The sequence below is a fragment of the Eptesicus fuscus genome, chromosome 13 (assembly GCF_027574615.1).
Source record: "Eptesicus fuscus isolate TK198812 chromosome 13, DD_ASM_mEF_20220401, whole genome shotgun sequence".
NCBI lineage: Eukaryota > Metazoa > Chordata > Mammalia > Chiroptera > Vespertilionidae > Eptesicus > Eptesicus fuscus.
In genome coordinates this window covers 1,508,830-1,535,146 of record NC_072485.1, presented here as the reverse complement: position 1 = coordinate 1,535,146, position 26,317 = coordinate 1,508,830, and the positions used below count along the sequence as shown (strand labels likewise).

At 40.3% G+C, this 26,317-nt stretch overlaps 1 protein-coding gene across 2 annotated transcripts in view; it reads right to left on the bottom strand.

Moving 5' to 3' along the window:
- Positions 1–5,340: 5,340 nt before the first annotated feature.
- The window catches only part of DDX6 (DEAD-box helicase 6), a 36,013-nt gene continuing 15,036 nt past the window's right edge, over positions 5,341–26,317 (bottom strand). The window contains exons 5-14 of one of the 2 annotated variants that reach the window (XM_008150095.3): positions 24,637–24,766; positions 23,288–23,434; positions 20,481–20,575; positions 19,243–19,365; positions 18,405–18,533; positions 17,134–17,250; positions 15,763–15,826; positions 11,412–11,513; positions 10,690–10,872; positions 5,341–9,681 (exon numbers count right to left, since the gene is read on the bottom strand). In XM_008150095.3, coding sequence (XP_008148317.2) covers positions 10,697–10,872; positions 11,412–11,513; positions 15,763–15,826; positions 17,134–17,250; positions 18,405–18,533; positions 19,243–19,365; positions 20,481–20,575; positions 23,288–23,434; positions 24,637–24,766 — 1,083 coding nt within the window. In that variant the 3' untranslated portion in view covers positions 5,341–9,681; positions 10,690–10,696. The other variant, XM_028158439.2, reaches the window with a different exon arrangement.

Here is a 26,317-nt window from a genome sequence, read left to right as displayed (position 1 = left end):
GTGCGAATAACAATCAAGGCTCAACTATAAGAGGAGGGTATACACAGCCCACATAGGGGGTGCATCTTGAGTGCCCAACTTGGGTGACCAGGGGAGGCTGTGCCACAGGTCACCTACTACATTAAGCCATTCTATCAAGTCTGGGAGACGTAGCAGCTCTACGTAACAGATAGAAAAAAACACAGGGACTCAGCCAAAATGAGGAGACAAAGAAGCATGTCCCAAATGAAAGAACAGAACAAAACTCCAGAAAAAAAACTAAACAAAATAGAGACAAGCAATCTACCAGATGCAGAGTTCAAAACACTGGTTATAAGGATGCTCAATGAACTTAGGGGAAGAGTAGAGGAACTTAGAAATTCAACAAAGAGATAGAAAACATAAAATAGAACTAGAAAGCATAAAAAAGAACCAGTGAGAAATGAAGAACACATGAACTGAAATGAATATATTACAGGCAATCAACAGATTACATAAAGCCAAGAATCAAATCAATGATTTTGAATATATGGAAACAGAAATCACCCAATCAGCACAGCAAAAAGAAAAAAAAGAATTAAAAAAATAAGAGTAGTATAAGGAGCCTCTGGGACAACTTTAGTGTACCCACATCCGCATTATGGGGGTACCAGAAGGAGAAGAGGGCAAGGAATGGAAACCCTATGTGAAAAAATGACAGAAAACTTCCCTAACCTGGTGGGGGAAATAGACATACAAGTCCCGGAAGCTCAGAGAGTCCTAAACAAGATGAACCCAAATAGGTCCACACCAACACATAATTAAAATGCCAAAAGGTTAAAGACAAAAGTTAAAGTAGCAAGAGAAAAGCAGTTAGTTGTCTACAAGGGAGCACCCATGACTGTCAGCTGATTTCTCAACAGAAACTTTGCAGCCCAGAGGAAGTGGCAAGAAATGTTCAAAGTCATGAAAAGCAAGGACCTACAACCAAGATTATTCTACCCAGAGAAGCTATCATTTAGAATTGAAGGTCAGATAAAGAGCTTCACAGACAAGAAAAAGCTAAAAGAGTTAATTGCCACCAAACCAGTATTATATGAAATGTTAAAGGGTCTTCTTTAAGAAGGGGAAGAAAGATAAAAACTAGGAACAAGAAAATGGCAATAAATACATATTCCTCAACAATTGAATCTAAAAATAAAAATAAACGAACTAGCAGAACAGAGAACATTTTGAGGGTTGCCAGATGGGAGGGGTGTTGGGGGGCTGGGTGAAAAATGTGAAGGGATTAAGATATACAAATTGGTTGTTATAGTATAGTCATGTGGATGTAAATTACAGTATTGGGAATGTAGTCAGCAATCCTATCTAATAATAGACAAATATGCAAATTGACCATACCTCCGACACACCTACAAGCCACACCCACCATCCAATCAGAGAGAGTATGCAAATTAACCCAAACCAAGATGGCTACAGCCACAGAAAGCAAGGTTTCCTAGGTAACAGAGGAAGCCAAGCTTTCCGCCTGCCCTGGCCAGGCCTAAGCCTCCACTCAAGCTACAAAGTTTCAATTATAGAAGGTAAACAAATTCAAAGAAATGGCGGCAGAATGGAGCTTGAGAGAGCAGGCCAGGGTTGCCGCCGGCAACAGGGGAAGCAAAACTTTCCACACACCCTGGCCGGGCTCACCCGCTTAAGGCAACAAAGTTTCAATTATAACCCCAACACAAATGGCTGCCAGGCCTCGGAGGGAGCCCCAGGCTTGGCTCTGCTCCAGGCTACAAAGTTTCAATTGTAGAAGGAAAATAAATTCCAGATACCAAGGCCTCCGCTTGCGTTGCCAGGGTGCGTGGCCCGCCTGCAAACCACCACAGGCCCCTCACTCAGGCCGCCCCATGCCCCTAGGGAACCCCACCCTGATCCGGGACACCCTTCAGGGCAAACCAGCTGGCCCCCACCCCTGTACCAGGCCTCTATCCTATCTAATAAAAGAGTACTATGCAGATTGATCATCACTGCAACACACAATATAGCTGCCCCCATGTGGACACAAGATGGCCACCACAAGATGGCCAGCAGGAGAGGGCAGTTGGGAGGCACCCGGCCTGCAAGGGAGGGCAGTTAAGGACCAGGCCTGCAAGGGAGGGCAGTTGGAGGTGATCAACCCTGCAGGAGAGGGCAGTTAGGGGTGACCAGGCCGGCAGAGGAGGGAAGTTGGGGGCAAACAGGCTGGCAGCAGAGTGGTTAGGGGGTGATCAGGCTGGCAGGCAGAAGCAGTTAGGGGCAATCAGGAAGGCAGGCAGGCAAGCAGTTGGGAGCCAGCAGTCCTGGATTGTGAGAGGGATCACAGATTGGAGAGGGTACAGGCTGGGCTGAGGGACAACCCCCCTCCGTGCACGAATTTCGTGCACCGGGCCTCTAGTATTTTAATAACTATCTATGGTGTCAGATGGTGCAAGATTCATTGGGATGATCACTTAGTAAGCTATGTAATGTCCAATCACTAGGATGTACACCTGAAACTAATAATGCATGTCAATAGTAATTTTAAAAATATAACATGATTTTTCAAAAGTGTATTTCTTCTTTTCCAAATATACAGTCAACCTAGTAAATAGTCACAAGTCCTTTTGAGGAAGTTTAGAAAGGGGACTCAGCTTCCCTTTTATTTAGAGGCTCTGTGTTAGTGAACTGGCTCAAGCCTCAAAACTTCACAGATGTTCAACAGACTGGCTCAAGTCAGAGTTCTGCTCACCAGATCTAGAGCTTTTCCGTGCATACACATCAAGAAAACATCAGAAGACTGCCACCTATTCAGTTCTAGGGACACTGTAGTCAATTAGCTAAGGACAAAGGTGTCTACAGATAAGGGTCCCTCTTCAGAACTCCCAGAAGCCTTCTTCTCTTTGTATGTTAATTACATGCTCATAATTTTAATTTTTATGTATGCATTTGAGGGCCTATTGTTGCTAATTGCCATAGCCCCTGGATTTCTCCATGCCTTGCTTTTCTGTTACCTGCAGTTTATCCCATGGTACCACTAGCAGAAATTGGAATTATGATACTGTATACCATGGGTTACTCATATCCCATCCCCTGCCTCCCCTCCACCAATCCCAATAGGCTATCATTGATCTCATCAAATACACCCAATCCCAGAATCTTAGTCTAAGAATCTATTTCCTGAGGTCACTTCTGGTCCCAATTACTGTCTGAGTCCCAACACAGAACCGAGGGCACTCTTGTAAAAGGAGGGAATCTGAGGGCAGTTTATTTACATACGCCCTATTTACAAAGGGAGAGGTGTAGGAAAACTCAAGTGAGTGGAGGGGGGAAAAGATCCCGAGGCAAAGAAATCCTCAGTACAGTCTGTAATTAGATTAAGTCTTGCACAGTGTGGCAAAAGTAGGTGTACAGTTGTTCATATGGAAATATAGCAATCTATACTAATAAAAGCCTAGGTGGCCCTCGCACCCTCGCGAGACGCCCTCAAGTCATCACAAGATGGCCACCACAAGATGGCTGGCAGGGGAGGGCAGTTGTGAGTGATCAGGTTGGCAGGGGAGGGCAGTTGGGGGCGAACAGGCCAGCAGGGGAGGGCAGTTGGGGGTGATAGGGCTGGCAGGGGAGCAGTTAGGTGTCGATCGGGCCGGCAGAGGAGCAGTTAGGGGGAGATCAGGCAGGCAGGCAGAAGTGGTTAGGGGCAATCAGGCAGGAAAGCAGGCGAGTGGTTAGGAGTCAGCAGTCCTGGATTGTGAGAGGGATCAGGCCTAAACCGGCAGTCAGACATCGCCCAAGGGGTCCCAGATTGGAGAGGGTGCAGGCTGGGCTGAGGGACACCCCTCCCCAATGCACGAATTTCATGCACTGGGCCTCTAGTATTACCTAATAGACTAACATGTAAATTGATCGTACCTCCGCTATGCCCACCAGCCAACCAGGAGTGATATGCAAATTAACCCAACAAAGATATGCAAAGATTTGCATAAACAGGCACCGAGCGACTGTGGGTGGGCGGGATGCTTGCATTGTAACCATGGTAACAACACAGGCGTTCTGACCCACCCCTGGTCTCTCAGGGCCTCTGGGCCGGAGTGAAAAGGTGGTGCCGGCAGCCAGGGAAAGGAAGGCCCATTCTAGCACGAATCTTCATGCATCGGGCTTCTAGTTTATAATAATAAAAGGGTAATATGCTAATTAGACTGAACAGCCTTCTGGGTGACCTTCTGGGCGAAGCCTGGGCTGCAAGGGAAGCCTGGGTTCTGAGGGAAGCTGGTGCCAGCAGCCGGAGGAAGGCCTCCTCTTGCACGAATCCCATGCATCGGGCCCTCAGTTAATATGGAACACAGAAATAAACTGTTTTTGCACCCTGGCCCATTTGGCTCAGTTGGTTGGGCTGAAAAGCTGCTGGTTCAATTCCTGGTCAGGGCACAAGCCCAGGTTGGGGATTCAATTCCCAGTAGGGGAGTAGCCCCCTTCTTCTGTCTCTAAAAAAAAAAGCTTGCCCCAGCCGGTTTGGCTCAGTGGAGAGGGTTGGCCTGCAGACTGAAGGGTCCCAGGTTCAATTCTGATCAAGGGCACATGCCCAGGTTGTGGGCTCACCCCCAGTGGGGGCTTTCAGGAGGCAGCTGATCCATGATTCTCATCATTGGTGTTTCTCTCTCCCTCTGAAATCTATATATTTAAAAAAATAAGTTTTGTGTACTCAAAACTGTAAACCTACTTTTGCCCCACGCTGTATTGTTAGTTATACCCAAGTATTTCTTTGGGGGCGGGGGTGTCATATTTAGTTCTGTCTGAATTTCTCATTTAGGTCTTCTTTCCTCAGTGTTTGAAGTTCTTAGCACACAAATGACACTCGTTAGGTTTATTCCTAAGTAAGTTTTGTGGGCATGTTTGTGTTACTGAAACACCTGATAAGTCTGGGAAGTGATGACACCTTGTAGACGAACATTTTTTCTTTCCAAATGATTCTTGGTTTGGTTTAGGCTATAAAAATTGACCAAGTGCCCTCGCCTGTTTGGCTCAGTGGATAGAGCACTGGCCTGCGGACTGAAGGGTCCCGGGTTCGATTCTGGTCAAGGGCATGTACCTTGGTTGCAGGCTCGACCCCCAGTGGGGGTTGTGCAGGAGGCAGCTGATGGATGTTTCTTACTCTCTATCCCTACCCCTTCCTCTCTATAAAAAAATCAATAAAATATATTTTAAAATAAATAAATAAAAAATAAAAATTGACCAAGTGAAATGTGGGTGCTGAGCAGTGTCTAACTGGGCTGGATGAAGGCATCAGATTTTATTCAACGGGCTCCACACTGCTCAGCTCGACAGGAATCACTGCAGCGCGCAGCCTCCTGCTGAAGAACGCACCAAACACACAGCTGGAGTTCCAGTGGGCTTTATTGAGATAAATTAACAAAAGCCAAGATTTTATCAACCATCTTTTCTGAACTTTATAACCTCAGCAGAGACTCTGGTCCACATGTGCATCTACAAAGTAACACCCCCCAACAAAAAAGGAAGCCCCACTGGAACATTTGCCAATTAACAGAAAGCCAATTGTCCCTTCCCCCAAATGTTTGCAAAATTTTGAGTCCCCACTGTTCATTTCTCAGTGGAACTGGTCCCTTGTGGCTAGGGACAATGAAATTATACCCCATTTTCATTGAACAAAAATTTTCAGGTTTTAGTTTTGTTTCAAAAAGGGAATAGTGACTTTGTTTCCTCCAGGCACCCCTCCCCCACAACCACTGGTTAAAACACAGTAGCCTGTATCTTCATAACCCAACCCTCCCCTCCCCTGCCCAGCATTGTCTACGGAGAATTTAAATACACTTCCTGTTGGAATCTGTCAGCTGTGGAGGGGCAGAGTCCAGTGCCAGGCTGGCTCCCGCTGACCTCATAAACTGTCACAGCCTTTGGACCCGTAACTCTTTACCCAAAGATGAGTTTTTAGATCAGGAGACTTTTTTTTTTTTGGATTTTTAAAAACTTTAAGGATATACAGTAGAACCACAAGCTCACTCAAGTTCACCTAAAAGTTGACTAACGTCAACTCCCACTAGGCCAATTATTTTGTTTGACAAAGATATTTTGCCAGAAAATGATTCCACAGTAACAATTTTTAAGATACATACAATGCTGAACAAAGTGGCAAATTAAAATAACATGGCTTAATTCCCAAGAATTTATTTCATCTTTGTGTTACTCATCTATAAGGTCAGAGTGTGGCTAAAGGCAATGTCTGAGGCTCTGAGCTTCAAAGTGTTTCTAAACCCTCAGTGCAGACACCCTCCCTCTGGGGCAGTCACCTCCCTCCCACCCCGATAAAAAAAAGAAAAAAATTAAGCCGAGTGATCAGAATGAGATGTCTGATTCCAACAACCGACACTCCGGCTCTGTGCTGAGCCGTCTGTTCTAACCCAGCATGATGGTGTCAGACACAAAGCACATGGCAAAGGAAAGATGCTCCCATCTCATTCTGAAAACAAATACTGATAACCGCCCTCCCCCACCCCCCCGCCTTTGGGGCCAAACCCTTATTACGGTGCAGGGCAAACTGGAAAATTTAGAGATGTATTTAGGTTTCTCTCTCCTGTACTTCTTTCCATGGAAGATCATTTTGGAATTTAGTCCAACCCTAAAGGAAAGGCAAGTTTCTCCATGTGTGGGGAGAGAAAGACAAAACAAGCCCAGAAGCAGCAAGGTGTGCAGCAGTCCATCACCATCACACAACCACACACCGCAGGCTGGGCAATGGGCTATTTAAATATTAAGAAGAGGGAACAGTTTTCATCCAAGTGAACCACTGGAAAAATATTACCATTACTTAAAATAAACACCCTACACCGGAAGAACACGAAAACAATTTCCAATAGCAACAAATGCTCCTTATTGTGAAGGGGATTTAAAAAGAGAGACTAGGATTTGACCTAGTCCTTAGAGCAGCGGTCGCCAACTTTCGGACCTCACGGACCACCAGCGGTCCGCGGACCACCGGCTGGTGACCGCTGCCTTAGAGCATCTTTCCATTTTACAATTCCTATTCAAGAGTCAAGCACCAAAACCGGACGGCCGCCTGTACAAGACCGCGTCCAATCCTGGTGTCTCAGACAGTTTAAGTGCCACTCCTCATCCGAGGCTGTATTCAGTAATACTTTCACTTTAAAGTCTGTGCTTTAAGAGGGACCCTCAGGCATGTGGCACCAAGCAGACAGTCTGAGGATGGCAGAGAGGACTGTGCTGTTTATAGTCACCCGCACTCTAGCGAGATAGAAAACTGCATTTATGAGCTTTCTTGCTTTTCTTCTAGAATGATCCCTCTTATCTTGCCAGAGATGGGAGAGAAAGAGAGCGCTGCATCAGTACACAGTAAGATATATATATATTTTTGGTCAAAAGTTGATGCCTTTTAAATTCCCTCCCTCCTCTCCTCCCTGGAAAAAAAAGTTACTCCCTTAACTAGGGCTTGTACTTAGTTGCCAACATTGGCTGGCAGAAGAACCTATGTGGCGTGGATACCAAATAAATGAGCTTATTTTGGGGGGGTTTGTACTGTGCAGCTCTTGCTAGTTTTAAAGGGGTTAGGGCTATGTCTGATCAGGAGGCATCTGCAGGATTTTGATCTTCAAGGAATTTTGGATGAGTCACAAATCATTTTTGTTTAGAACTAGACAGAGTCAAAAAAGCAACTTTGAAAAACTGATTTCTTTATCCAGATGAGTTAAGCATGAAACATAGGTAGGACTTGTACTATTTTAGGGCTTGGAAAAACAATGGAATATGGAAATCAAATTTAAAAAATTTTTATTTTGCCTTTTTTTTTAAAACCCTAGATGCCTCCTGATTGACCTAGTACACTGGGTTAAAAGGGAATTAAAAACGTTTTTTAAAAAAAGTTCACTGGTTTTGATTCATCTCACTCCTTTTGCCTGGAGATCAGGCCAAACATCAAGCATGTTGGGAGGGGCACAATTTAATGCAACACTATTGCCTGTAAAGCACTGCCAGCAATTTACAATGCGAACATGACAGTTCTCGTCACAAAGCTAAAGGGTGCAGGGTTGCCCATTCCTGCAAGTTTGCGTGTCCAAGTGGGCAGAGGGCAGCACAGCACAGGAAGTGGCCCACAGAAATGAAGCCCCAGAACTGCTCCCCTTACCGAAGCTGGTGCTGGCCAATACCGTGAGATGCAAACCCACGCTTTACACAGACACTGCTCAAATCCTGCCGCTCGAGGGAGTTTCCACACTGCAATGCAGATTCATCTCTGTCCCCTTTTGCAGAGCTTAAAAAGTTTCTCAAACTTTTAAAAAGGGGAAAAAAGCCAAGTCAGAGAGAGCCTTTCAAAAATAACACCATGAATGACAGGTTTTTGAAGTTTCCTTGCTCCCTCGGCAGGCCTCCTCTAAAGATACTAGAGACAGTGTGGCAGCAAACACTGAAGACTTCTGGGGCCCTTTCTCAGCACAGGGTCCCCACAGGAGTCTGCTCACTACAGTAAGAGGTCAAAGTACTTTCTAGAATTTAGTGTTGCGGAAAACTGAGCCCCTCTCATCTTAGCTGCTCCCATAATCACTCTAATCCCCTTAATCCCAGCAACCTTCATCAAAAAAAAAAAAAAAAAAAAAGATATATATATATATGTATATATATATGTATGTGTGTGTGTATATATATATATACGTACATATATATATACACACACATACATATATATGAACGCAGAAAAAAACCTATTTACAAAGTTTATACAAGTGTACACACCCAGTTTTCTATGGGACACGCTTTGCCACAGAGGAAAGAGGGTCCAGGCTGACAGGCTACACCTCAGGTGCCACAGCTGCGAGTGGAGACGCAGTGAACCAGTCTTCAGTGTCCGTCTAGAGCACAAAGGCTTGTGGTATGGCTCCTGCAACGACAGACGCTCTTTCCTTTGGGAGCAATGATGTTGCATTCCTCAGCCCAGAAGAAATTTTACTTGGGACTGTGTGGTTGTTTCTTAAATACATGTATTTACAGTGCGGATGAACTGCAGTTGCATATCAACTCCTCCACTTAAAGAAAAAAAATGGTGCTTAACATTACTAATAGGCTTCATCCTTCAGCCCTGGGCTTGAGTACTGGGTCGAAAGGGAAGATAGACTTCAACGTGAAACCAAAATGAAATAAAAAGTTTTAAAAAGAAAAAAAAAAAAAGGAAAGAATTACTATTGTTGATTCCTTGGGCTGTGTCTAAAAGATGATATTCTGAATGGTCTCATAGCATAAGGCACTTCGCACAAATAAGTAATAAGCTCTTCAGGCTTAACGAACGGATGAGTCATCAGGGAGAAGTTGAAATGCACAAGAGTCAGCTGTTGGAGAATTCGGAAATAATAGACAAGCTGTGTGTTCATCAAGATTCTTCTCTTTTTAGGGTTTCTCCCTTCTCTTCTTTCTCCTCCTTCCTTGTCCCCCTTTCCCCAGAAAACATTTTTAAAAATCCAGCAGTTAGTGCAACTAATGTTCAGTCAGCACACAGTGCAAACAAGTGGAACAAAAAAGGTAAATTCCTTCTTTTCAGCTTTTTTCTCTTCACCAGTTAAAAAAGAAAAAAATGTCTGAGTTCTTTTAAGTCTTCATAGTTCCAAAATAAAAGATGAAAAACCCACAAAGAGAAGAGCATCCCCCCCAAAATGATGTGTCACAGATCCAAGCAAGCTTTCTTTAGTTTGTCAAAGCCTAAGGACAGAAGAAACCTAAAATTAACATTTGTGAAAACAATATGAACTAGGGTGTACAGGTTTTTACATCCCCATTCCAAACACTCTCTCTGTAATAGCGTCTACTCAACTCTTGCCTACTGTAGAGGCCATGCAGGATTAAGGAATGTCTGCCAGGCATTCTAGAGGCAGAATGAGAGCCTGATAATTTTGGCCTCAGCCAGCAATCATTCACAACACTTAAAGCAACTTCTTTTCTCAACCTTACACAAACGTAATAGCTTGCCAATATACTAACAAACAGTGGCTAGCTTTATGTTTAAGAATTGTTTGACATTTAACATTTTTAAAAAGTGAAAGTAATTTGAAAAATCTAAAAACAGGTAAAATGTTTATTGCTAATTTGGTATTCATCAGCTCTCAAGTTAAATCATATTTTCCTTAGAAAAAACTCCCCAAGTCTACTTTCCTCTATGTTGAGCCTTGTTTTGGGCATTTCTATCAGAGCTCAATAGTCACCAAACGATTACATGAGAGGGTGGTGCAGAAAACCAGAGTGGGCATTTAAAAAAAGATAATTGCCTAGGGCTGTGGTCGGCAAACCTTGGCTCTCGAGCCACATGCGGCTCTTTGGCCCCTTGAGTGTGGCTCTTCCACAAAATACCACGGCCTGGGCAAGTCTATTTTGAAGAAGTGGCGTTAGAAGAAGTTTAAGTTAAAAAAATTTGGCTCTCAAAAGAAATTTCAATCGTTGTACTGTTGATATTTGGCTCTGCTGACTGCTCCCAGTATCATATTACTTAGGATGACTGCATTCAAGAACAACATTTATAGATTTTCTAATGAGACAGACCACAACTTCACCCAAGAGATAGCTATTTTACTGTCATTTATGCCAACAAGTGTTTTACCACCCTACATTGCTGTTACGGATGCCAGGACATCAAATTGCCCCCACGAAAGAGGATTTTGATTTCTTTCCTTTCTTTAAACATTATGCCCACTTAGCTCTTCTGTAGGTACACACATGCTTGTTATGGTTTATCATCTTCTACAGGCTCGCTGTGGTATTCCGCCACATAGAGGCTCTTGTCAATGTTGCTTGGGATAGGTTTAATTTCTGTTCCCAGCTGCTCCTCAATACTTTTCAGGTTGAAGCGATCATCATATGTGATCAAGTTGATAGCTAAGCCAAGATGACCAAAGCGACCTAACAAAAAAATTTTTTTAATTAATTAAAAAATGAGTTAAATATGAGAATGTGCATGTGTAAGCCTGTAAGCGTCAAAACCATAAAGAGTTAATGTTTTTGTCCAGTGCCACTCCGGGTTTAGGAAACGACTTTTCTACTCTCCTCATATTCACATTACTTCCCAAAAGTAAGCACTCCCATTTTACCCTTTTCAAAGGACAAAATAGGTGTTTTTATCAAAAGTTGCCAAAATACACATACTAAACAGTAGTTACAGATTATACCAGAAAAGTGAAGTTTCTTCTTTGTTAATTTTACCTCAAATTATGCATATGGTAGTTAACTTTTCTTAATAAGTGTTCTAGAAAAACTAGAAATTAGTCTTAAACACCGAACAACTGTATTAGTTTTAATTCGCTGTTCTCATTGCTACCACACTATTTCACACAAAACCCCACAAAACTTAGTGACTAAACTTCTCAAAAAACAAACAAAAACAAAAAACAAAACAAAATAACCCCAAACGTCCACAAAGAGCATCTCCTGTCTTTCCTCACCTGATCTTCCAATACGATGGAGATAGGTCTCTGCCAGCTTTGGGAAGTCAAAGTTTATTACCACATTCACAGCTTGTATATCAATACCTCGGGTAAACAAATCTTAAAAAACAATAACAAAAACCTCCATTATAACTTTCAATATTTAAGCAATTTTAAGCATTTAAACATGTGTCTTGGTACTATACTACTACTTAACAAATATTTCTAGTATACCTTAACTGTATTCCTTTCACTTAGTAATTAAATGCATTTTCAAATTACTAGCATTACCTTTCATGCACATTATCACAAATAACTTTCTGTCACAAGTTATCTTTGCCCAATTCTACAAGGAAATTTTAGAAAATGGTCTAAGGCCGTGGTCGGCAAACTGTGGCTCGCGAGCCACATGCGGCTCTTTAGCCCCTTGAGTGTGGCTCTTCCACAAAATACCACGGCCTGGGCGAGTCTATTTTGAAGAAGTGGCGTTAGAAGTTTTAAGTTTAAAAAATTTGGCTCTCAAAAGAAATTTCAATCGTTGTACTGTTGATATTTGTCTCTGTTGACTGAGGAGTTTGCCGACCACTGGTCTAAGGTAATTGCAAATACAGGAAGAGACCAGGATAACTGGTAAACTCATAAAACAAATCTCAGGAATAACCAGTAATTTTATTTTCTTTAGTCTGTTTTTTGCTGAATTATTTATAATATGTGTGAGGTAAGCTAATCCCACAATTACTATGCTAATTTAGGCTCTGAAAACTATAAATAGAAACAACAATAGGCTAATAACTAGGTTTACCTTCTTCTACCAGCTCCTCACTCCAACATAATAATCCATGATGGACATAATATTTCAAAAATATTACTTTGAATCTGTAACTACTTGCTTTAAATGATATTCAAGGCCCTCCTCTATGTTTGGTCTTACCTTATTTTTCTAACACATCTCCTCAAAACTTCCTCTCCACCAAACCCATCCACTTACCCTCCCTTGAACCTTTCTCCCAGCCCTCTATGGATCATTTGTGACACCAGTCCAACTCAGTGGTCGGCAAACTCATTAGTCAACAGAGCCAAATATCAACAGTACAACGATGGAAATGTCTTTTGAGAGCCAAATTTTTTAAACTTAAACTTCTTCTAACGCCACTTCTTCAAAATAGACTCGCCCAGGCCGTGGTATTTTGTGGAAGAGCCACACTCAAGGGGCCAAAGAGCCGCATGTGGCTCGTGAGCCGCAGTTTGCTGACCACGGCCCTAACTTAATCTTACCTAGCTTACAAAGCAGTTAAAATTCCATCTATTCTCAGATAACCTCAGCTAGTTACTTCCCTCTCCTATGAAAATTTTGGATTACTTACTAAAGTTGACTCCTGAACAACGTGGGGGTCAGGGGCACCTACCCCCGCAACAGTTGAAAATCTGTGTGTACGACTCCCCCTAAATTTAACTATTAACATAACCAACCCTACTATACCGGAAGCCTTACCAATATCATAGTTGACTAACACATATTTTATGTTATACTAGAGGCCTGATGCATGAAATTCGTGCAAGGGGTTCAGCCCTCACAGCCCAGCTGCCATGGCCCTCATTGCCCAGGCTGCCTCTAGGCCCCGCCCCCCACCCACTGGTCTTCTGGCAGGTCTTTCCACCATCCGGTCTAATTAGCATATTAGCTCTTTATTACATAGGATGTTTTATATATTGTGTTCTTACAATAAAGAATTTTTCTTATCATCTTAAGAACATTTCCTTTAGCTTTAAAGAAAATGTCAATAACACATTTACTGTATTTATTGAAAAATAACCCATATTTAAGTGGATCCATGCAGTTCAAATCCGTGTTGTTCGACCACTTTATAAAATTCACATTTGCAAATTACCTTCAGTCCCTTATAGATCTAGTCCAAGGCCTGTCTTTGTAAATAAAGGTTATTTTTTTTTTTTTTTGTTAATCCTCATCCAAGGATATTTTTCCATTGACTTTTTTTTAGATAGAGTGGAAGAGAGGGGGAGGGGGGGAGAGAGAAAGAGAGAAAGAAAAAAACAACAACAACACATTGATGTGTGTGTGTGTGAGAAAGAGAGAGAAAAACATTGATGTGAGAGACACATTGATTGGTTGCCTCCTGATGGGTTGGGGATTGAACCTGCAACCCAGGCACATACCCGACTGGGAATCAAACCTGTGACCCTTTGGTGCACAAACCAACACTCTAACCAGTGAGCCCATGCCCATTTGTTTATATACTAAGGGTGCTTTTGAGTTAGAATGGCAGAGCTCAATATCTTGTAACAAGACAACAAGGTGTGCAAAGTCTAAAATATTTACTATCCACCACTTTACAGATAAAGTGTGCAGGTCCTGCTTTAGACTTTTGTTGTTGTTAATCCTCACTCAAGGATATTTTTTGTTAATTTTTTAAAAATATATTTTTATTGATTTCAGAGAGGAAGGGAGAGGGAGAGAAAGAAACATCAATGATGAGAGATGCCTCCTGCACACCCACTAATGGGGGTCAAGCCCGCAACCCGGGCATGTGTCCTTGACCGGAATCGAACCTGGGACCCTCCAGTCCGCAGGCCGATGCTCTCTCCACTGAGCCATACCAGCTAGGGCTCCATTAATTTTTTTAGAGAGAGTGGAAGGGAGGGGAAAGTCAGAGAGATAGAGCAAACCGGCTAGGGCTAGACTCTTAATGTTGTTCACCTTTTTAACACTCATTAAACCATTGCTCCTTGAAGAAAGGGCTGGTACTTTACAGGTATTTACTTACACATTTATACATGTTATTCAGTATTAATTTAATGACATTATTGTTCTGAAAAATCAGCAAGAAAGCATTGGTACTTCAAAAACCTGAGGGCAACCTTGCAAGTAATGATTAAATATAAAACCCATTGTCCTGGCTGACTTTGGTCAGTGGTTAGAGCATCATCAAAGGATCTCGGGTTTGATTCCCGGTCAAGGGCACGTGTGGGAGGCAGCCAATTGATGTGCTCCCTCTCTCTTCCCCTCCTTCCTTCCTCCCTCCCTCCCTCTCTCTATAGAAATCAATAAGAAAAATATTCTGTGAGGATTTTTAAAAAGAGCATTAATCACAATAATTTATATCAGTGTATAAGTACAAAGAACATTTTTTTGGGGGGGTATATTTCTCCCACTGGCTGGGTAGCTCAGTTGACTAGAGTGATGTCCCAATATACATGCAAGAAGCAACCAATGAATGAATAAGTGTTGTTCGACCACTTTCGATGCCCTCCCTAAAATCAATAAGTAAAATTAAGAAAAAAAAAATCTCAAACAGGGAAATGCTTAATGGCAAATGACAAATGTGAACATAAATGTATTAATTACAGCTATATTAAACTGTTCTTCAATGTAAGGCAGAGAAACAAGATAAACAGGAAGGTATGCAAGATATCTGACAGTCCTTTTTATTCATGTAAATTAAATATTCTGCTAAAAATTTCAGTTTATTTCTACAGTAATGTTTTTAAAAACACAAATCTTGAAATATTCTAAATCTTGATTTGGATGCACATGTAAATATTCAAATATACATGATTTATTTATGTGTTTACCTCAATTTTTAAAAATTCTAGGCTTTCTCTCTGGCCAGAAGACTATTAATCTTATACCAATATTAAGATTATATTCCTAATGTAAAGATGGGAGGAGCTTTAGCTGGTTTGGCTCAGTGGATAGAGCGTTGGCCTGCGGACTGAAGGTCCCAGGTTTGATTCCAGTCAAGGGCACATGCCTGGGTTGTGGGCTCCATCCCCAGTGGGGGGCATGCAGGAGGCAGCTGATCCATGATTCTCTCTAATCATTGATGTTTCTAATCTCTCCCTCCCTCTTTGAAATCAATAAAAATATATTTAAAAAACGAAAGAGATGGGAGGATACTGAATCCATTTGCGTTGTCTAATTGATTGTCCACCTGCCTCCCGTGTTTTTCTTCATGTTGTGAAAATATAACAAAATTCAGATTAATTTGCTTCTGGCAAAAAATCAAAAGGCCACGATAAGCAATTTCTAAAACATAGATGGTTTCACAATATAATTCATTTTGTGTATGCTAAATGTAATTCACTCCTGTATGCTATTCAGAAGACACACAAATTCCAAAATTTGTTTGGAAGGTAGGTAAGAGATCAGTGCCAGAACCAGTGTTCTGCAGCGTCAGATATGGAACCTGATTTCAGGAGTTAACCACAGCTCCTTCTCCACTTCAGAAGTTCTGGAAGTGGTACCAGGGTGAGCTAGGCTATGTCACAGGCTCCTGTTGTGTAACATGGACAAATAAGCAGAGCAGAAATAGGGAAAAAGCAATGGATAAAGGAAATAAAAAATACTTACCAGTGCAAACGAGATTGCGGCATAAGCCATTTCGAAAATCATGAAAGACACGATTTCGATGTTCCTAGGAAGAGAGTAATGCATTTCATTTGACCAAAACTCAGACACCTCAGACACACAGGCCCAAATCCCCACTATTTCTCCTGCACAAAATTTGTTTACACAAATGAGAAGTAGACCAATTCAATATACATATATTTATAAGGTTAAAAACATACCATAAATTGGTTTCCCATGGGCATTAATAAGCAACTAATAATCTCTATATGTTGTATTTATTTTAAGTCAAAGGCATTTAGATTTTTTGCTGAAGTGGATTTCAAGTAACAATTTTCACCATGTTTTTGTATATATACCCTTTAAAAATGTTTCCAACAGATGATGCCAAGTTTGGCTTGACCAAACATCTACTGTTTTACCTTTTTAGTTATTATATACAAAAGCTAAAATAACTACTTTCCAATTAAAAATCAAAAATAGAGCATACATAATGATTCTAAGAAGTTATAAATCTAGCATCTGGCAAACTGGCTTATCTTTTGAGCACAAAATTCTTCCATTTTAAAATATTCTCATTAGCTGAATAAATTCATTTCCTGTGAAAATTTCTAACTGCTAGGCGCCTACATGGTGGTATCTGATCCATGACATTAAGCTTCTTTGAAAACCAAATATGAGTTAACTAATTTAAGTTCTTAAACTTGACAAGTCTACAGAAACTGCTTTTCATGAAATTTCACTTGGTACACACACAAATGTCATTATTGTTTTTAATTTATTCTCTGCTAAATAAAAAGTTCAGAAATTTAGAGATTCCATCCTTTTCTTAAGGCAAATAGTAAAAAAAAAATAAAAAAATATTTGGGTTGAGGAGGTTCACAGATACATTAAAAATGTAAAATCCTCAGCAATAATGGAAATGTTCTGTATCTGTACTGTCCAAAACCGTAGGTGATTGTGACATGTAAAGAGGCGCTTGAATGTGGTTAATGTGACTGAAAAATTTAAATTGATTTAATTTTATTTCATTTAAATTGCCACATGTGGCTAGAGGCTATTGTATTAAATAGTGCAAAACTAGAGATAACCTGGGGAAAGAAAGGAATAAAGTCTGACATTTGTATCCCTCTTGACAGCTGACAGATATGTAGACACTATCTCCATCTTCCTGGAGAGAGGAGTATGTATTATTACCCTACTTCACAGTTAGAAAGCTGGGCCTCCAGGAGGTTACAATGAAGGGTCCTTCATCTACTAAGGAGTAATTTCTTCTTAAACTCAGGACATTTGGAGGAGCATTAAAACAAAATCCCAAGAAATACTCAGATAAAGTGTTTTAAAAATCTGTGCAAGTTCTAGTTTGACACTCACCTGCCTCATTTTAGCATGGATATAGAAGCAAGAATAACCCAGTTGAGAAATCTTCTTGGCTAGCAATTCAACTCGCTGAGAGGAGTTACAGAAAATGATAGACTGGTTTATCTGAAGCTGAGCACAGGGGGGTAGAGAGGGAGAGACATGAGTGGGAAAACACCTTTACTTACTTTGCACATCTTGAAAATATTGACTGGCAAACAAATGTTAAAACCATGGTCTATGACAGAGAGTCTTATGACACAAAAGATGCAAAACTGTAAAAATTGTAAATACTATTCATTTCCTTAATATTTGCAGATACTTTATAAGTTTTATTGTAGCACAGTATATTTCATAAGGGCACACAATTGCCAGCAAGAACAAAAAATACAACAGTTGCTGCAAATACTGAATTAGTGAATAAAGAACCATTGCTCCTAGGATAAATATAGGGTAGTTCCTGTGAACATCTGGTCACAGGTTTTTTTTTTTGTGTTTTTTAAAACTGGTATTAGAGAGAGGAAGGGGGAGAGAGAAACATCAATTGGCTGCCTCCCGCATATGCCCAGACAAGAGACGGAACCTGAAACCTGGGTACATGCCCTGACCTGGAATTGAACCTGCCACCTTCTGGTGTACAGCACGACACTCCACTGAGCCACACTAGCCAGGGCTGGCCATGAGTTTTTCATCAATGAATCAACAGCCTTGGTTTTGTGTTACTGTTTAAAGACACCTTATTTATTCATGGTCAACAGCACCATAACTCATGCCTGTGCAAGCAAAGTTTATTTAATACACATTTCCTCTGCGAGGCACTTTGGTGCACTGGACAGCACTTTAACACTATGCTTTTAAACAAAAAAGTCACAAAAATGCAAAAAAGATGTGGCATTAAATAGGCCATGAATATGACCTCAGTTGGGAATATGCACAATGACTCAAAATTGTTATGCAGGTCCAAATGACCTCAAAATTATGCAAGTACCGATTGTGGTTATAAATTTTGGCAAGTACGAATTTGCAAATACAGTACCTGCAAACGAGGACTGACTATAATTACTGCAAACATGAAGAATCAACTTTAATTAAGGTCAAACTATTATAAAATTAAATTAAAAGTACCTAAGACTTGTCAATTATACCCCAATTTCAGATCAGCTGAAACTATCTTTCAGGAAAAGCTAAGGACTTTTTAAAAAACATTTAAAGTGGTGGGGAAACTGATGCAATTGTGTTTTACTGGGATTAAGTAACAGATAATGTTCAGGAGCCCTGTTCCTTACCCTGGAGAAAAGTGTGTTGAGGCAGTGAACTTTTTGGCGCTCAGTTACATATGCGTAGTACTGGGTTACTCCCTTCAAAGTTAATTCCTCCATCAGGTTAATCTCATAGGGTTTCTGCAAATGGGAATTCTGAAAATAAATAGATAAATAAATAAACCAACAAACAAACAGAAGTCTTATTCTTTTTTTTTTTTTGTGGACTTCAGATTCTTTTTTTTTTTTTTAATATTTTTATTGAGGTATTATATGTGTACATATCTTACTATTACCCCCCCCACACCACACCCACACATGCCCTCCCCCCCCAGAGTTTTGCGTCCATTGTTTATGCTTATATGCATGCATACAAGTCCTTCGTTTGATAGAAGTCTTATTCTTAAGTGAAATCAGAGTGTATCTCTTAAACTCAAAATATATCCTATACATCTCTCTGAAAAAAACTATTGCTTTAAGGATGCAGCTTTCTTGAAAACAAATATACACAATCTTTCATGAAGAAATAAATTACAATAAAATGTGAGGTTTAACAGTCAGATTATGTAACTAAGTTATTATTTTATACTCTGTGTACAGGATTAGGCTGTAATCAATTTATATAGCATCAATGGCTGTGTCAGCCTGACACCAAAAAGTGAACAATGAAGAATTTAATCAAATTACTATTTAAAAATTCAGTTAATTTATGCACAACAAACCTTATCAGCTGATAAAAAAAGCCAAAAACTTAAAAACACATCAGCCTATACTATAGCCCGACAAGAAGATATAATTGTGAATAAAGATATATGCATGAGTAACAGGATGGCCCCGCTTCCAAGGACATCTGTTTCACACTCACCATGAACTTCTGTACACTAAGAGGAAAAGTGGCGGAATATAATAAAATCTGTCTGTTTTTAGGTAGCGTGAGAATAATATCCTCCATTATTTGCACAAAATCCTGTGACAGCAACTTATCTGCCTGCAGCACAAGAGAAGACAATTTTAAAAACAGCCAGCCAATGTCCAGGTCTTTGGTCACTACGGCATCACCCACAAGAGCATTCATGGAATGTTCCTGGTGGTGAACATCAAGTTCTCCCCCCACATAACCCGGCAGCACCCAGGCACATGCCCAGTGACTCAGAAGGGGGAAAGTCTGTAAAACCCATCGACAGGGGAAATGGTGGCACATTCCATGACAGAATTTTAATATGATTTCCTTTAAAGAGCCAGTATGATATACTGGTTAAAAGTATAAGCTGCAGAGTCAAATTACTTGGATTGAAATCTTGTTTCCTTCAATTTACTACACTGGGAGGTTGCTTAACCAATCAATTCTTCACATTCCACAATTTTTAAATTAGGATGTGTACTCACTATAGTAACTTCACTGAATACCTATCTTACAAGGTTGTTGCAAAAATTAAATTAAAAACAAACAAACATGTAAAGCACTTAGTGTCAGTATATAGTGAATAATAAATGTTCTCTCCTTACTCAAAGAAAAAAACAACACGGATCTGAATTAGACCACAATCAATCTATCTATCTAGCTAAAATGCAGACCAAATAGAAAAGTAATTTATTTCAAAATATTAAGTGATGTACTGTATGTATAAAACACTACTGGGACACAAGGACACAGAGCTGAGTAAGTTCTTAAAGGCACTTACTACTTACTGAGATAATACATGTAACAGAGACTAAAAAAACCAAATATAAAATATTATACGCTAAATGAGGGGTTAGAGACATTACATGCCTTTTAAGATGTATCACTAAATGGAAAGAGACTTAGCATGAACTTGGTTTGAGGTTATTCAACAACTTCTCATCTTGAAAAATAAAAATAAAATCCAAACTATCTGGCATCCCTAAGAAAGGCACAAGGCTGACCTATTCCTATAAATATCATCTATTGCCTTTAAAGGGCAAAACATGTTTTATAAGCAAATTAGTTTGAACTGACAAAAATCGTGTGTTTATTAGAAAATCATAAGGAAAACACAAAGAACCTTTGCTTCAGTCCCTGACAATTCTAAATAAAGCTCAGAATAATACAGAATAGCATCTTTCCAAATGAAGAGACATTACCTCATCCAATACTATCATCTGGACATGATCAACTTTTGCTACTCCTTTCTTGATGAGATCCAGGATTCTCCCAGGGGTAGCTATTACCACGTGCACTACACAAGATTAGAAAACACAGTCTCATTAAGTTTAGCTTGGGCAAAAAGGATGTAGTAAAGGCTTGCATACATATATAAACCTTTAAAAATATATATCTACTAGAGGTCCAATGCATGAAATTCATGCATGGGTAGGGTCCCTAGGCCTGGCCGGCAAATAGGGCCAACCTGTGGGAAACCGGGGGGGGGGCAATTGGGAGGCCCCTATGGGCAGCTCCTGTGTTGAGCGTCTGCCCCCTGGTGGTCAGTGTGCGTCATAGCGACCGGACATTCTGCCGGAAGGTCGATTTGCATTGTTGGAGAGGTAGGAATTCAGTAGTCCCTCCTTATCCAGTTTCACTTTCCATAGTCAAATGCAGTCTAGAAATATTAAATGGAAAATTCCAGAAATAAACAATTCATAGGCTTTACATTTCGAGCCATTTTGAAAAATGTGATGGAAACGTGCACCTGTTCACTCAGACCTGCCCAGGATGGAAAGCACCCTTCTGTCTAGTGTATCTGCTGACCACCTGAGACTCCACTCAGGAGTCATCTAGGTTGTCAGATGGTTGTACCTCAGTGCTGGGGTTCAAGTAACATTTATTTTACTTAATTAAAGGGCCTCAAGTGCAAGAGCGGTGATGCTAGTAATTTGGGGGTGCCAAAGAGAAGTCGGAACATGAATCCTTTAAGTGAAAATGTAAGTTCTCTACATAAGAAAAAAAATGTAAGCCGAGTTTGCTAAGGTGTATGATGAGAATCAATCTTCTACCCATGAAATTGTGAAGAAAAAGAAATTTGTGCTAGTTTTGCTGTCATACCTCAAACTGGGAAACTTATGACCACTGTCCATAGAAGTGCTTAGTTAAGATGGAAAAGGCATTAAATTTATGAGTGGTAGATGTGAACTGAGAAAGGCCAAATTCACATAACTTTTATTACAGTACTAGAGGCCCGGTGCACAAAAATTTGTGCGGGGTGTGTGTGTGTGTGTGTGTGTGTGTGTGTGTGTGTGTGTGTGGCTCTCAACCTGGCCTGCCCCCCCCCCCCCGCCCCCGCTCAGTCCAGGAGCCCTTGGTCGCTGCCCCATCACCCCACTAATGCTTCCGGCCCTCAGCCCTCGCTCCCTGCCCACTGGTGGGCAGGGGGTGATCTGGGGCCAGGCTGGCTGGGGGAAGGGGCTGTGAGAGGTTGAGGCGCCTGAACTGGGCCCGTGCTACTGTCTGTGGCTGCTTCTGCGGAAGGGGCAGCCCTGGGACCGGGCCAGCCACGGCCTGTCCCATGCCACCTTTGCAGAAGGGGGTGTGGCGCTGCCTTCTCACCGCCTCTGCAAAAGGGGCCGCGGCGCCAGCCCATGGCCCTCACAGCCGCTGTGGCTTTGTCCGGATGGACGTCTGGAAGATGTCTGCTCTAATTAGCATATTACCCTTTAATTAGTATAGATATTGCTGTAATTGTTCCATTTTATTATGTTACTGTTAATACCTTACCTAATTTATAATGTGTGTGTATGTATGTGTGCGCGCGCGTGCGTGTAGGGTTTGGCACTACCCCAAGTTTCAGGCATCCACTGGGGGAGGTGAGTGAGGTCTGAGAACATATCCCTTGCAGGTAAGGGGGGACTACTGTGGTACAAAGAGACAAAGATTTGTATTTTAGGATATGGATTTCTACTTCATCTTAGGTTGACTAAGATATACTTATTTGTTTCACCTCTACATGGGATGGGCTCAAGGTTCCCAAATCACTTGCTCCAAATAAGGGGCATATTTCCTTCTTAGGACAATCCCTAATGAATAACAAAAGGCATACCAGGCTTCTAATATAGTGGACTTTTTCAACTAGAGCAATGGTCTTCAGGAAATTGTTATAAGGATCAAATGAGATAATCATTTAAAATAACTGCAGTATGAAGACTATAATAACTGATCTAATGACAACCATATGAAAATCTAATATTCTATGTATAATTTTGTATGTAAGATTTCATTGTTTTATCTTTTTTTTTTCACACAGTAATGTATCATGGAGAACCCTTCATAAAAATTAATACAGATTCGCTTCATTATTTAATGGCTGTGTGGAATTCCATTCAGACTATCCTCTAATGTTTAGGTTGTTCCAATTTTTCAGTACTACAAAACCACAACGTAGTAAACAACCTTGCATTTGCCCAATTCTTTCTTTAGGAAAGATTCTTGAAAATATACATTTATAATTTTGAAACATGCCAACTTGCCCACCATAGAGACTGCATCAATTTATATGCCTATATTGTAAGGCAGCCTATTTTGCCACAAACTCATGTTATTGGTTATTAATTTTTTTTGGTCTTGCCAATCAGAAAGGCACAATATCAATTTGCTGCTTTTATTTACATTTTTCATTTCAATTACTATCTTTTTTATTTTTAAGACACAGAAGGGGGGAGGGAGAGAGGGAAGAAGAGAAGAAGGAAGGAAGAGAGAGATAGATAGATATAGAGAGAAAGAAACATGAATTGGTTTCCTGCATTCAGGGTTCAAACCCTCAACCTAGGTATGTGCCCTGACCGGGAACCAAGCCCGCAACCCTTTGGTGCACGATAAAACACTCCAACCACCTGAGCCACCTGGCCAGGACCCTTATTAATTCTTAAAAACAATTTTTCATAAGCTCCTGACAGAAAGCACTGTGTGTGAAATCACACTCAGAGAGCTCGGTGACCTTGTATCAGCTATTTCCTACCTGTATCATCAAGCCTCATTATGTCATCACGTAAATTGGTTCCTCCTGTGGTTGCCATCACTTTGGCCCCTCCCATGTGTTTGCTGACCTGGATGCAAATTTGACTGACCTGTAGAGCAAGTTCTCTTGTAGGAACAATCACCATTGCTGAAAAATAACAAGCAACAGAGAAAATAGGAAAAATAACATATATTTTAAGAGTTTAAGAAGCTACAGAAATACTGCTCCTTGCAATCTAGATACTCAGCATATTAAAAAGTTAAATCATAATAGGCCTAACCAATTCCAAAACGTCAAATGAACAAATCTTTAAAAAAATTAAAACAAAAAAAACCGCTTAGTGATCCAGATATAAACTTTTCCTAAAATATGTTGCTATAAGTCTTGTTCTATTCTCAATTACAAACCTTTAAAGGGTTCCCTATAAGTTGGCAGCTGCTTAAAGTTTATTAATTTAATATTTCAGTAAAAGACTCACTAGTCTAAACACCCAAACAGGGAACTCTTGCCCTAGGTTCATTTACATCACATGAAAGTAGGTAAATGAAAGATGGGAGAAATGATATTTATAGGTCACAACAGCTGAAAATTAAAAAAACAAAAAACAAACAAACCACTTTAGAAGTGAAAACTTAACTCTCTTAGCTTACTCGGGGTACAAGCATGGAAATGTTTCTTCCCTACTGCCTCAGATCTTAAAATTCCAAAAACACATGACTTTAAAGGGAAAAGATTCGCCCTAACTGGTTTGGCTCAGTGGATAGAGGGTCGGCCTGCGGACTGAAAGGTCCCAGGTTCGATTCCAGTCAAGGGCATGTACCTTGGTTGCGGGCACATCCCCAGTAGGAGGTGTGCAGGAGGCAGCTGATCAATGTTTCTCTCTCATCGATGTTTCTAACTCTCTATCCCTTTCCCTTCCTCTCTGTAAATTATATATAAAAGAGAGAGATTCATGTTTCTATAGGAAACTTGCAGACACACAGCTGCCACAGAAACAATTCAGTTCCATAGTTTTTTTTTCTATTTTGTTTATTTTTGTTCATTAGACTCCACATATAAGAGAAATCACAGTTCCATAGTTTTTAAGTAATAATATCCAACAATTTAACTTTTCATGATCTTAGTGTTCCTATCTATAAGGCAATAGCTTACTTTGCCTGTATCACTGGAATATTATCAAAACTGCATAATATAAAAACATTTTTGAAAACTACAAATCTCTTTAAAGAGTTGTGGAAAAAAAAGGATAAATACTAATTCCAGATTATGTAAATTCTAGCTTAAAAAAATTATCTTCTACATAGCTCCAAGGTCTAAATTATCATTTTCAGTTTAAACAAACAACTAACCTTGTATATTGTCCTTCTTCAGGTCTAGCCGTTCAAGTAAGGGAATGAGGTAGGCACCACTCTTGCCCGTTCCATTTTTTGCTCTAGCTAAAATATCCCTACCAGATAAAGCGATGGGAATGCTCTCCTCCTAAAAGAGACAAGACAATACAAATTACTTGTGAATAAAAATAGCAGAGTCTGGCCGGCATGGCTCAGTGTTTTGAGCGTCAACCTATGAACCAGGTGGTCACAGTTCGATTCCCAGTCAGGGTACATGCCTGGGTTGCGGGCTTGATCCCCAATGGGGGGCATGCAAGAGGCAGCCAGTCAATGGTTCTCATCACTGATGTTTCTATCTATCTCTCCCTCTCCCTTCCTCTCTGAAATCAATAAAAATATATATTAAAAAAAAAACACCCCAAAACAGGACATAAGCAAATTCTTCTCTAAAATACAATGAAGGAATAGCTCTTTGGTATTGCTTTAATGTGTCTTATATGTTTGCATTTTATAAGAATAAGTAAGTAGAGACCATGTAAATTAGCAAGACCAGTCAACATCACCATCATTATCAACCAATATTTACTAAAACTGCTCAAAGAATATATATTAAATTGCATTCCAATGTAATAAACACTGTACATGTAAGTGTGTATGGCCAAGGAAGCTGAGCATCAACAACAAAGAGAACAAAGAAAGGAGGAACTTGAGCTGACACACAGAAAGAGAAAAAAGCAGAAGACAGTTCACAATTAAAAAACTGGAGAAAAAAGTGACAAAAAAATACAAAGCCAACACTATATATGATATTTTAGGACTAATAAGCCAATTTTACAATGAAAACTTGTATCTTGGACAACTTCGCCTTGCACAAAGCAGGAAGAGGCTGGAAAAGTCTAACCTTAGGTCCTATTTCATATTTAATAATTATATCCATAAACCTCCAATACCTGTCTTACAGCCAACTCCTCTGTCCTGAAATGTGCTCATATGGAGAGTCATTCCAATCTAGTTACCTCAATCCATGGTCACATTACTGAGGGGGACTCTCATTTTCATATTGAAATTACTGTCATGTGTGTTTTGCAGAAGACAACATTTCCTATTTACTCAGGACAATTTCCCAGACAATAGCAAAGGAGTCTCAACAGTTACTAAAAATTAATACACGTATATATTGGGAAAATAAAAAGGCAGAACAAGTATAAACAGGGAGGAAGCAGAACATTCCTGTTTCTCAAATTAAAGACATAAATTTTAATTTTTAAAACTATAAAGTTAGGCCCAGCCAGTGTGGCTCAGTGGTTGAGCGTCGGCCTATGGACCAGGAGGACATGGTTCGATTCCGAGGGGGCACATGCCTGGGTTTCAGCAGCTCAGTCCCCAGTGTGGGGCATATGGTAGGCAGCCAATTAATGACTCTCTCTCATCATTGATGTTTCTATCTCTCTCTCCCCCTTCTCCTTTCTTCTCTGAAATCAATAAAAAATATACTAAAAAAAAAACCAAAAAAAGAAAAAGTTAGGAAAATAAATGAGATTCATAATCATTGTAATAATTAGTTCTATACCTAAGCTAATGACCAAAAGAAATCTCTCCAGCACTTTACAAATTTTTAAAATATATTTTTATTGTAGAAATATCTAAGTCATAAGCATAATGACTTCTATTTCCCACCATGACATTCATTCTACCCAGA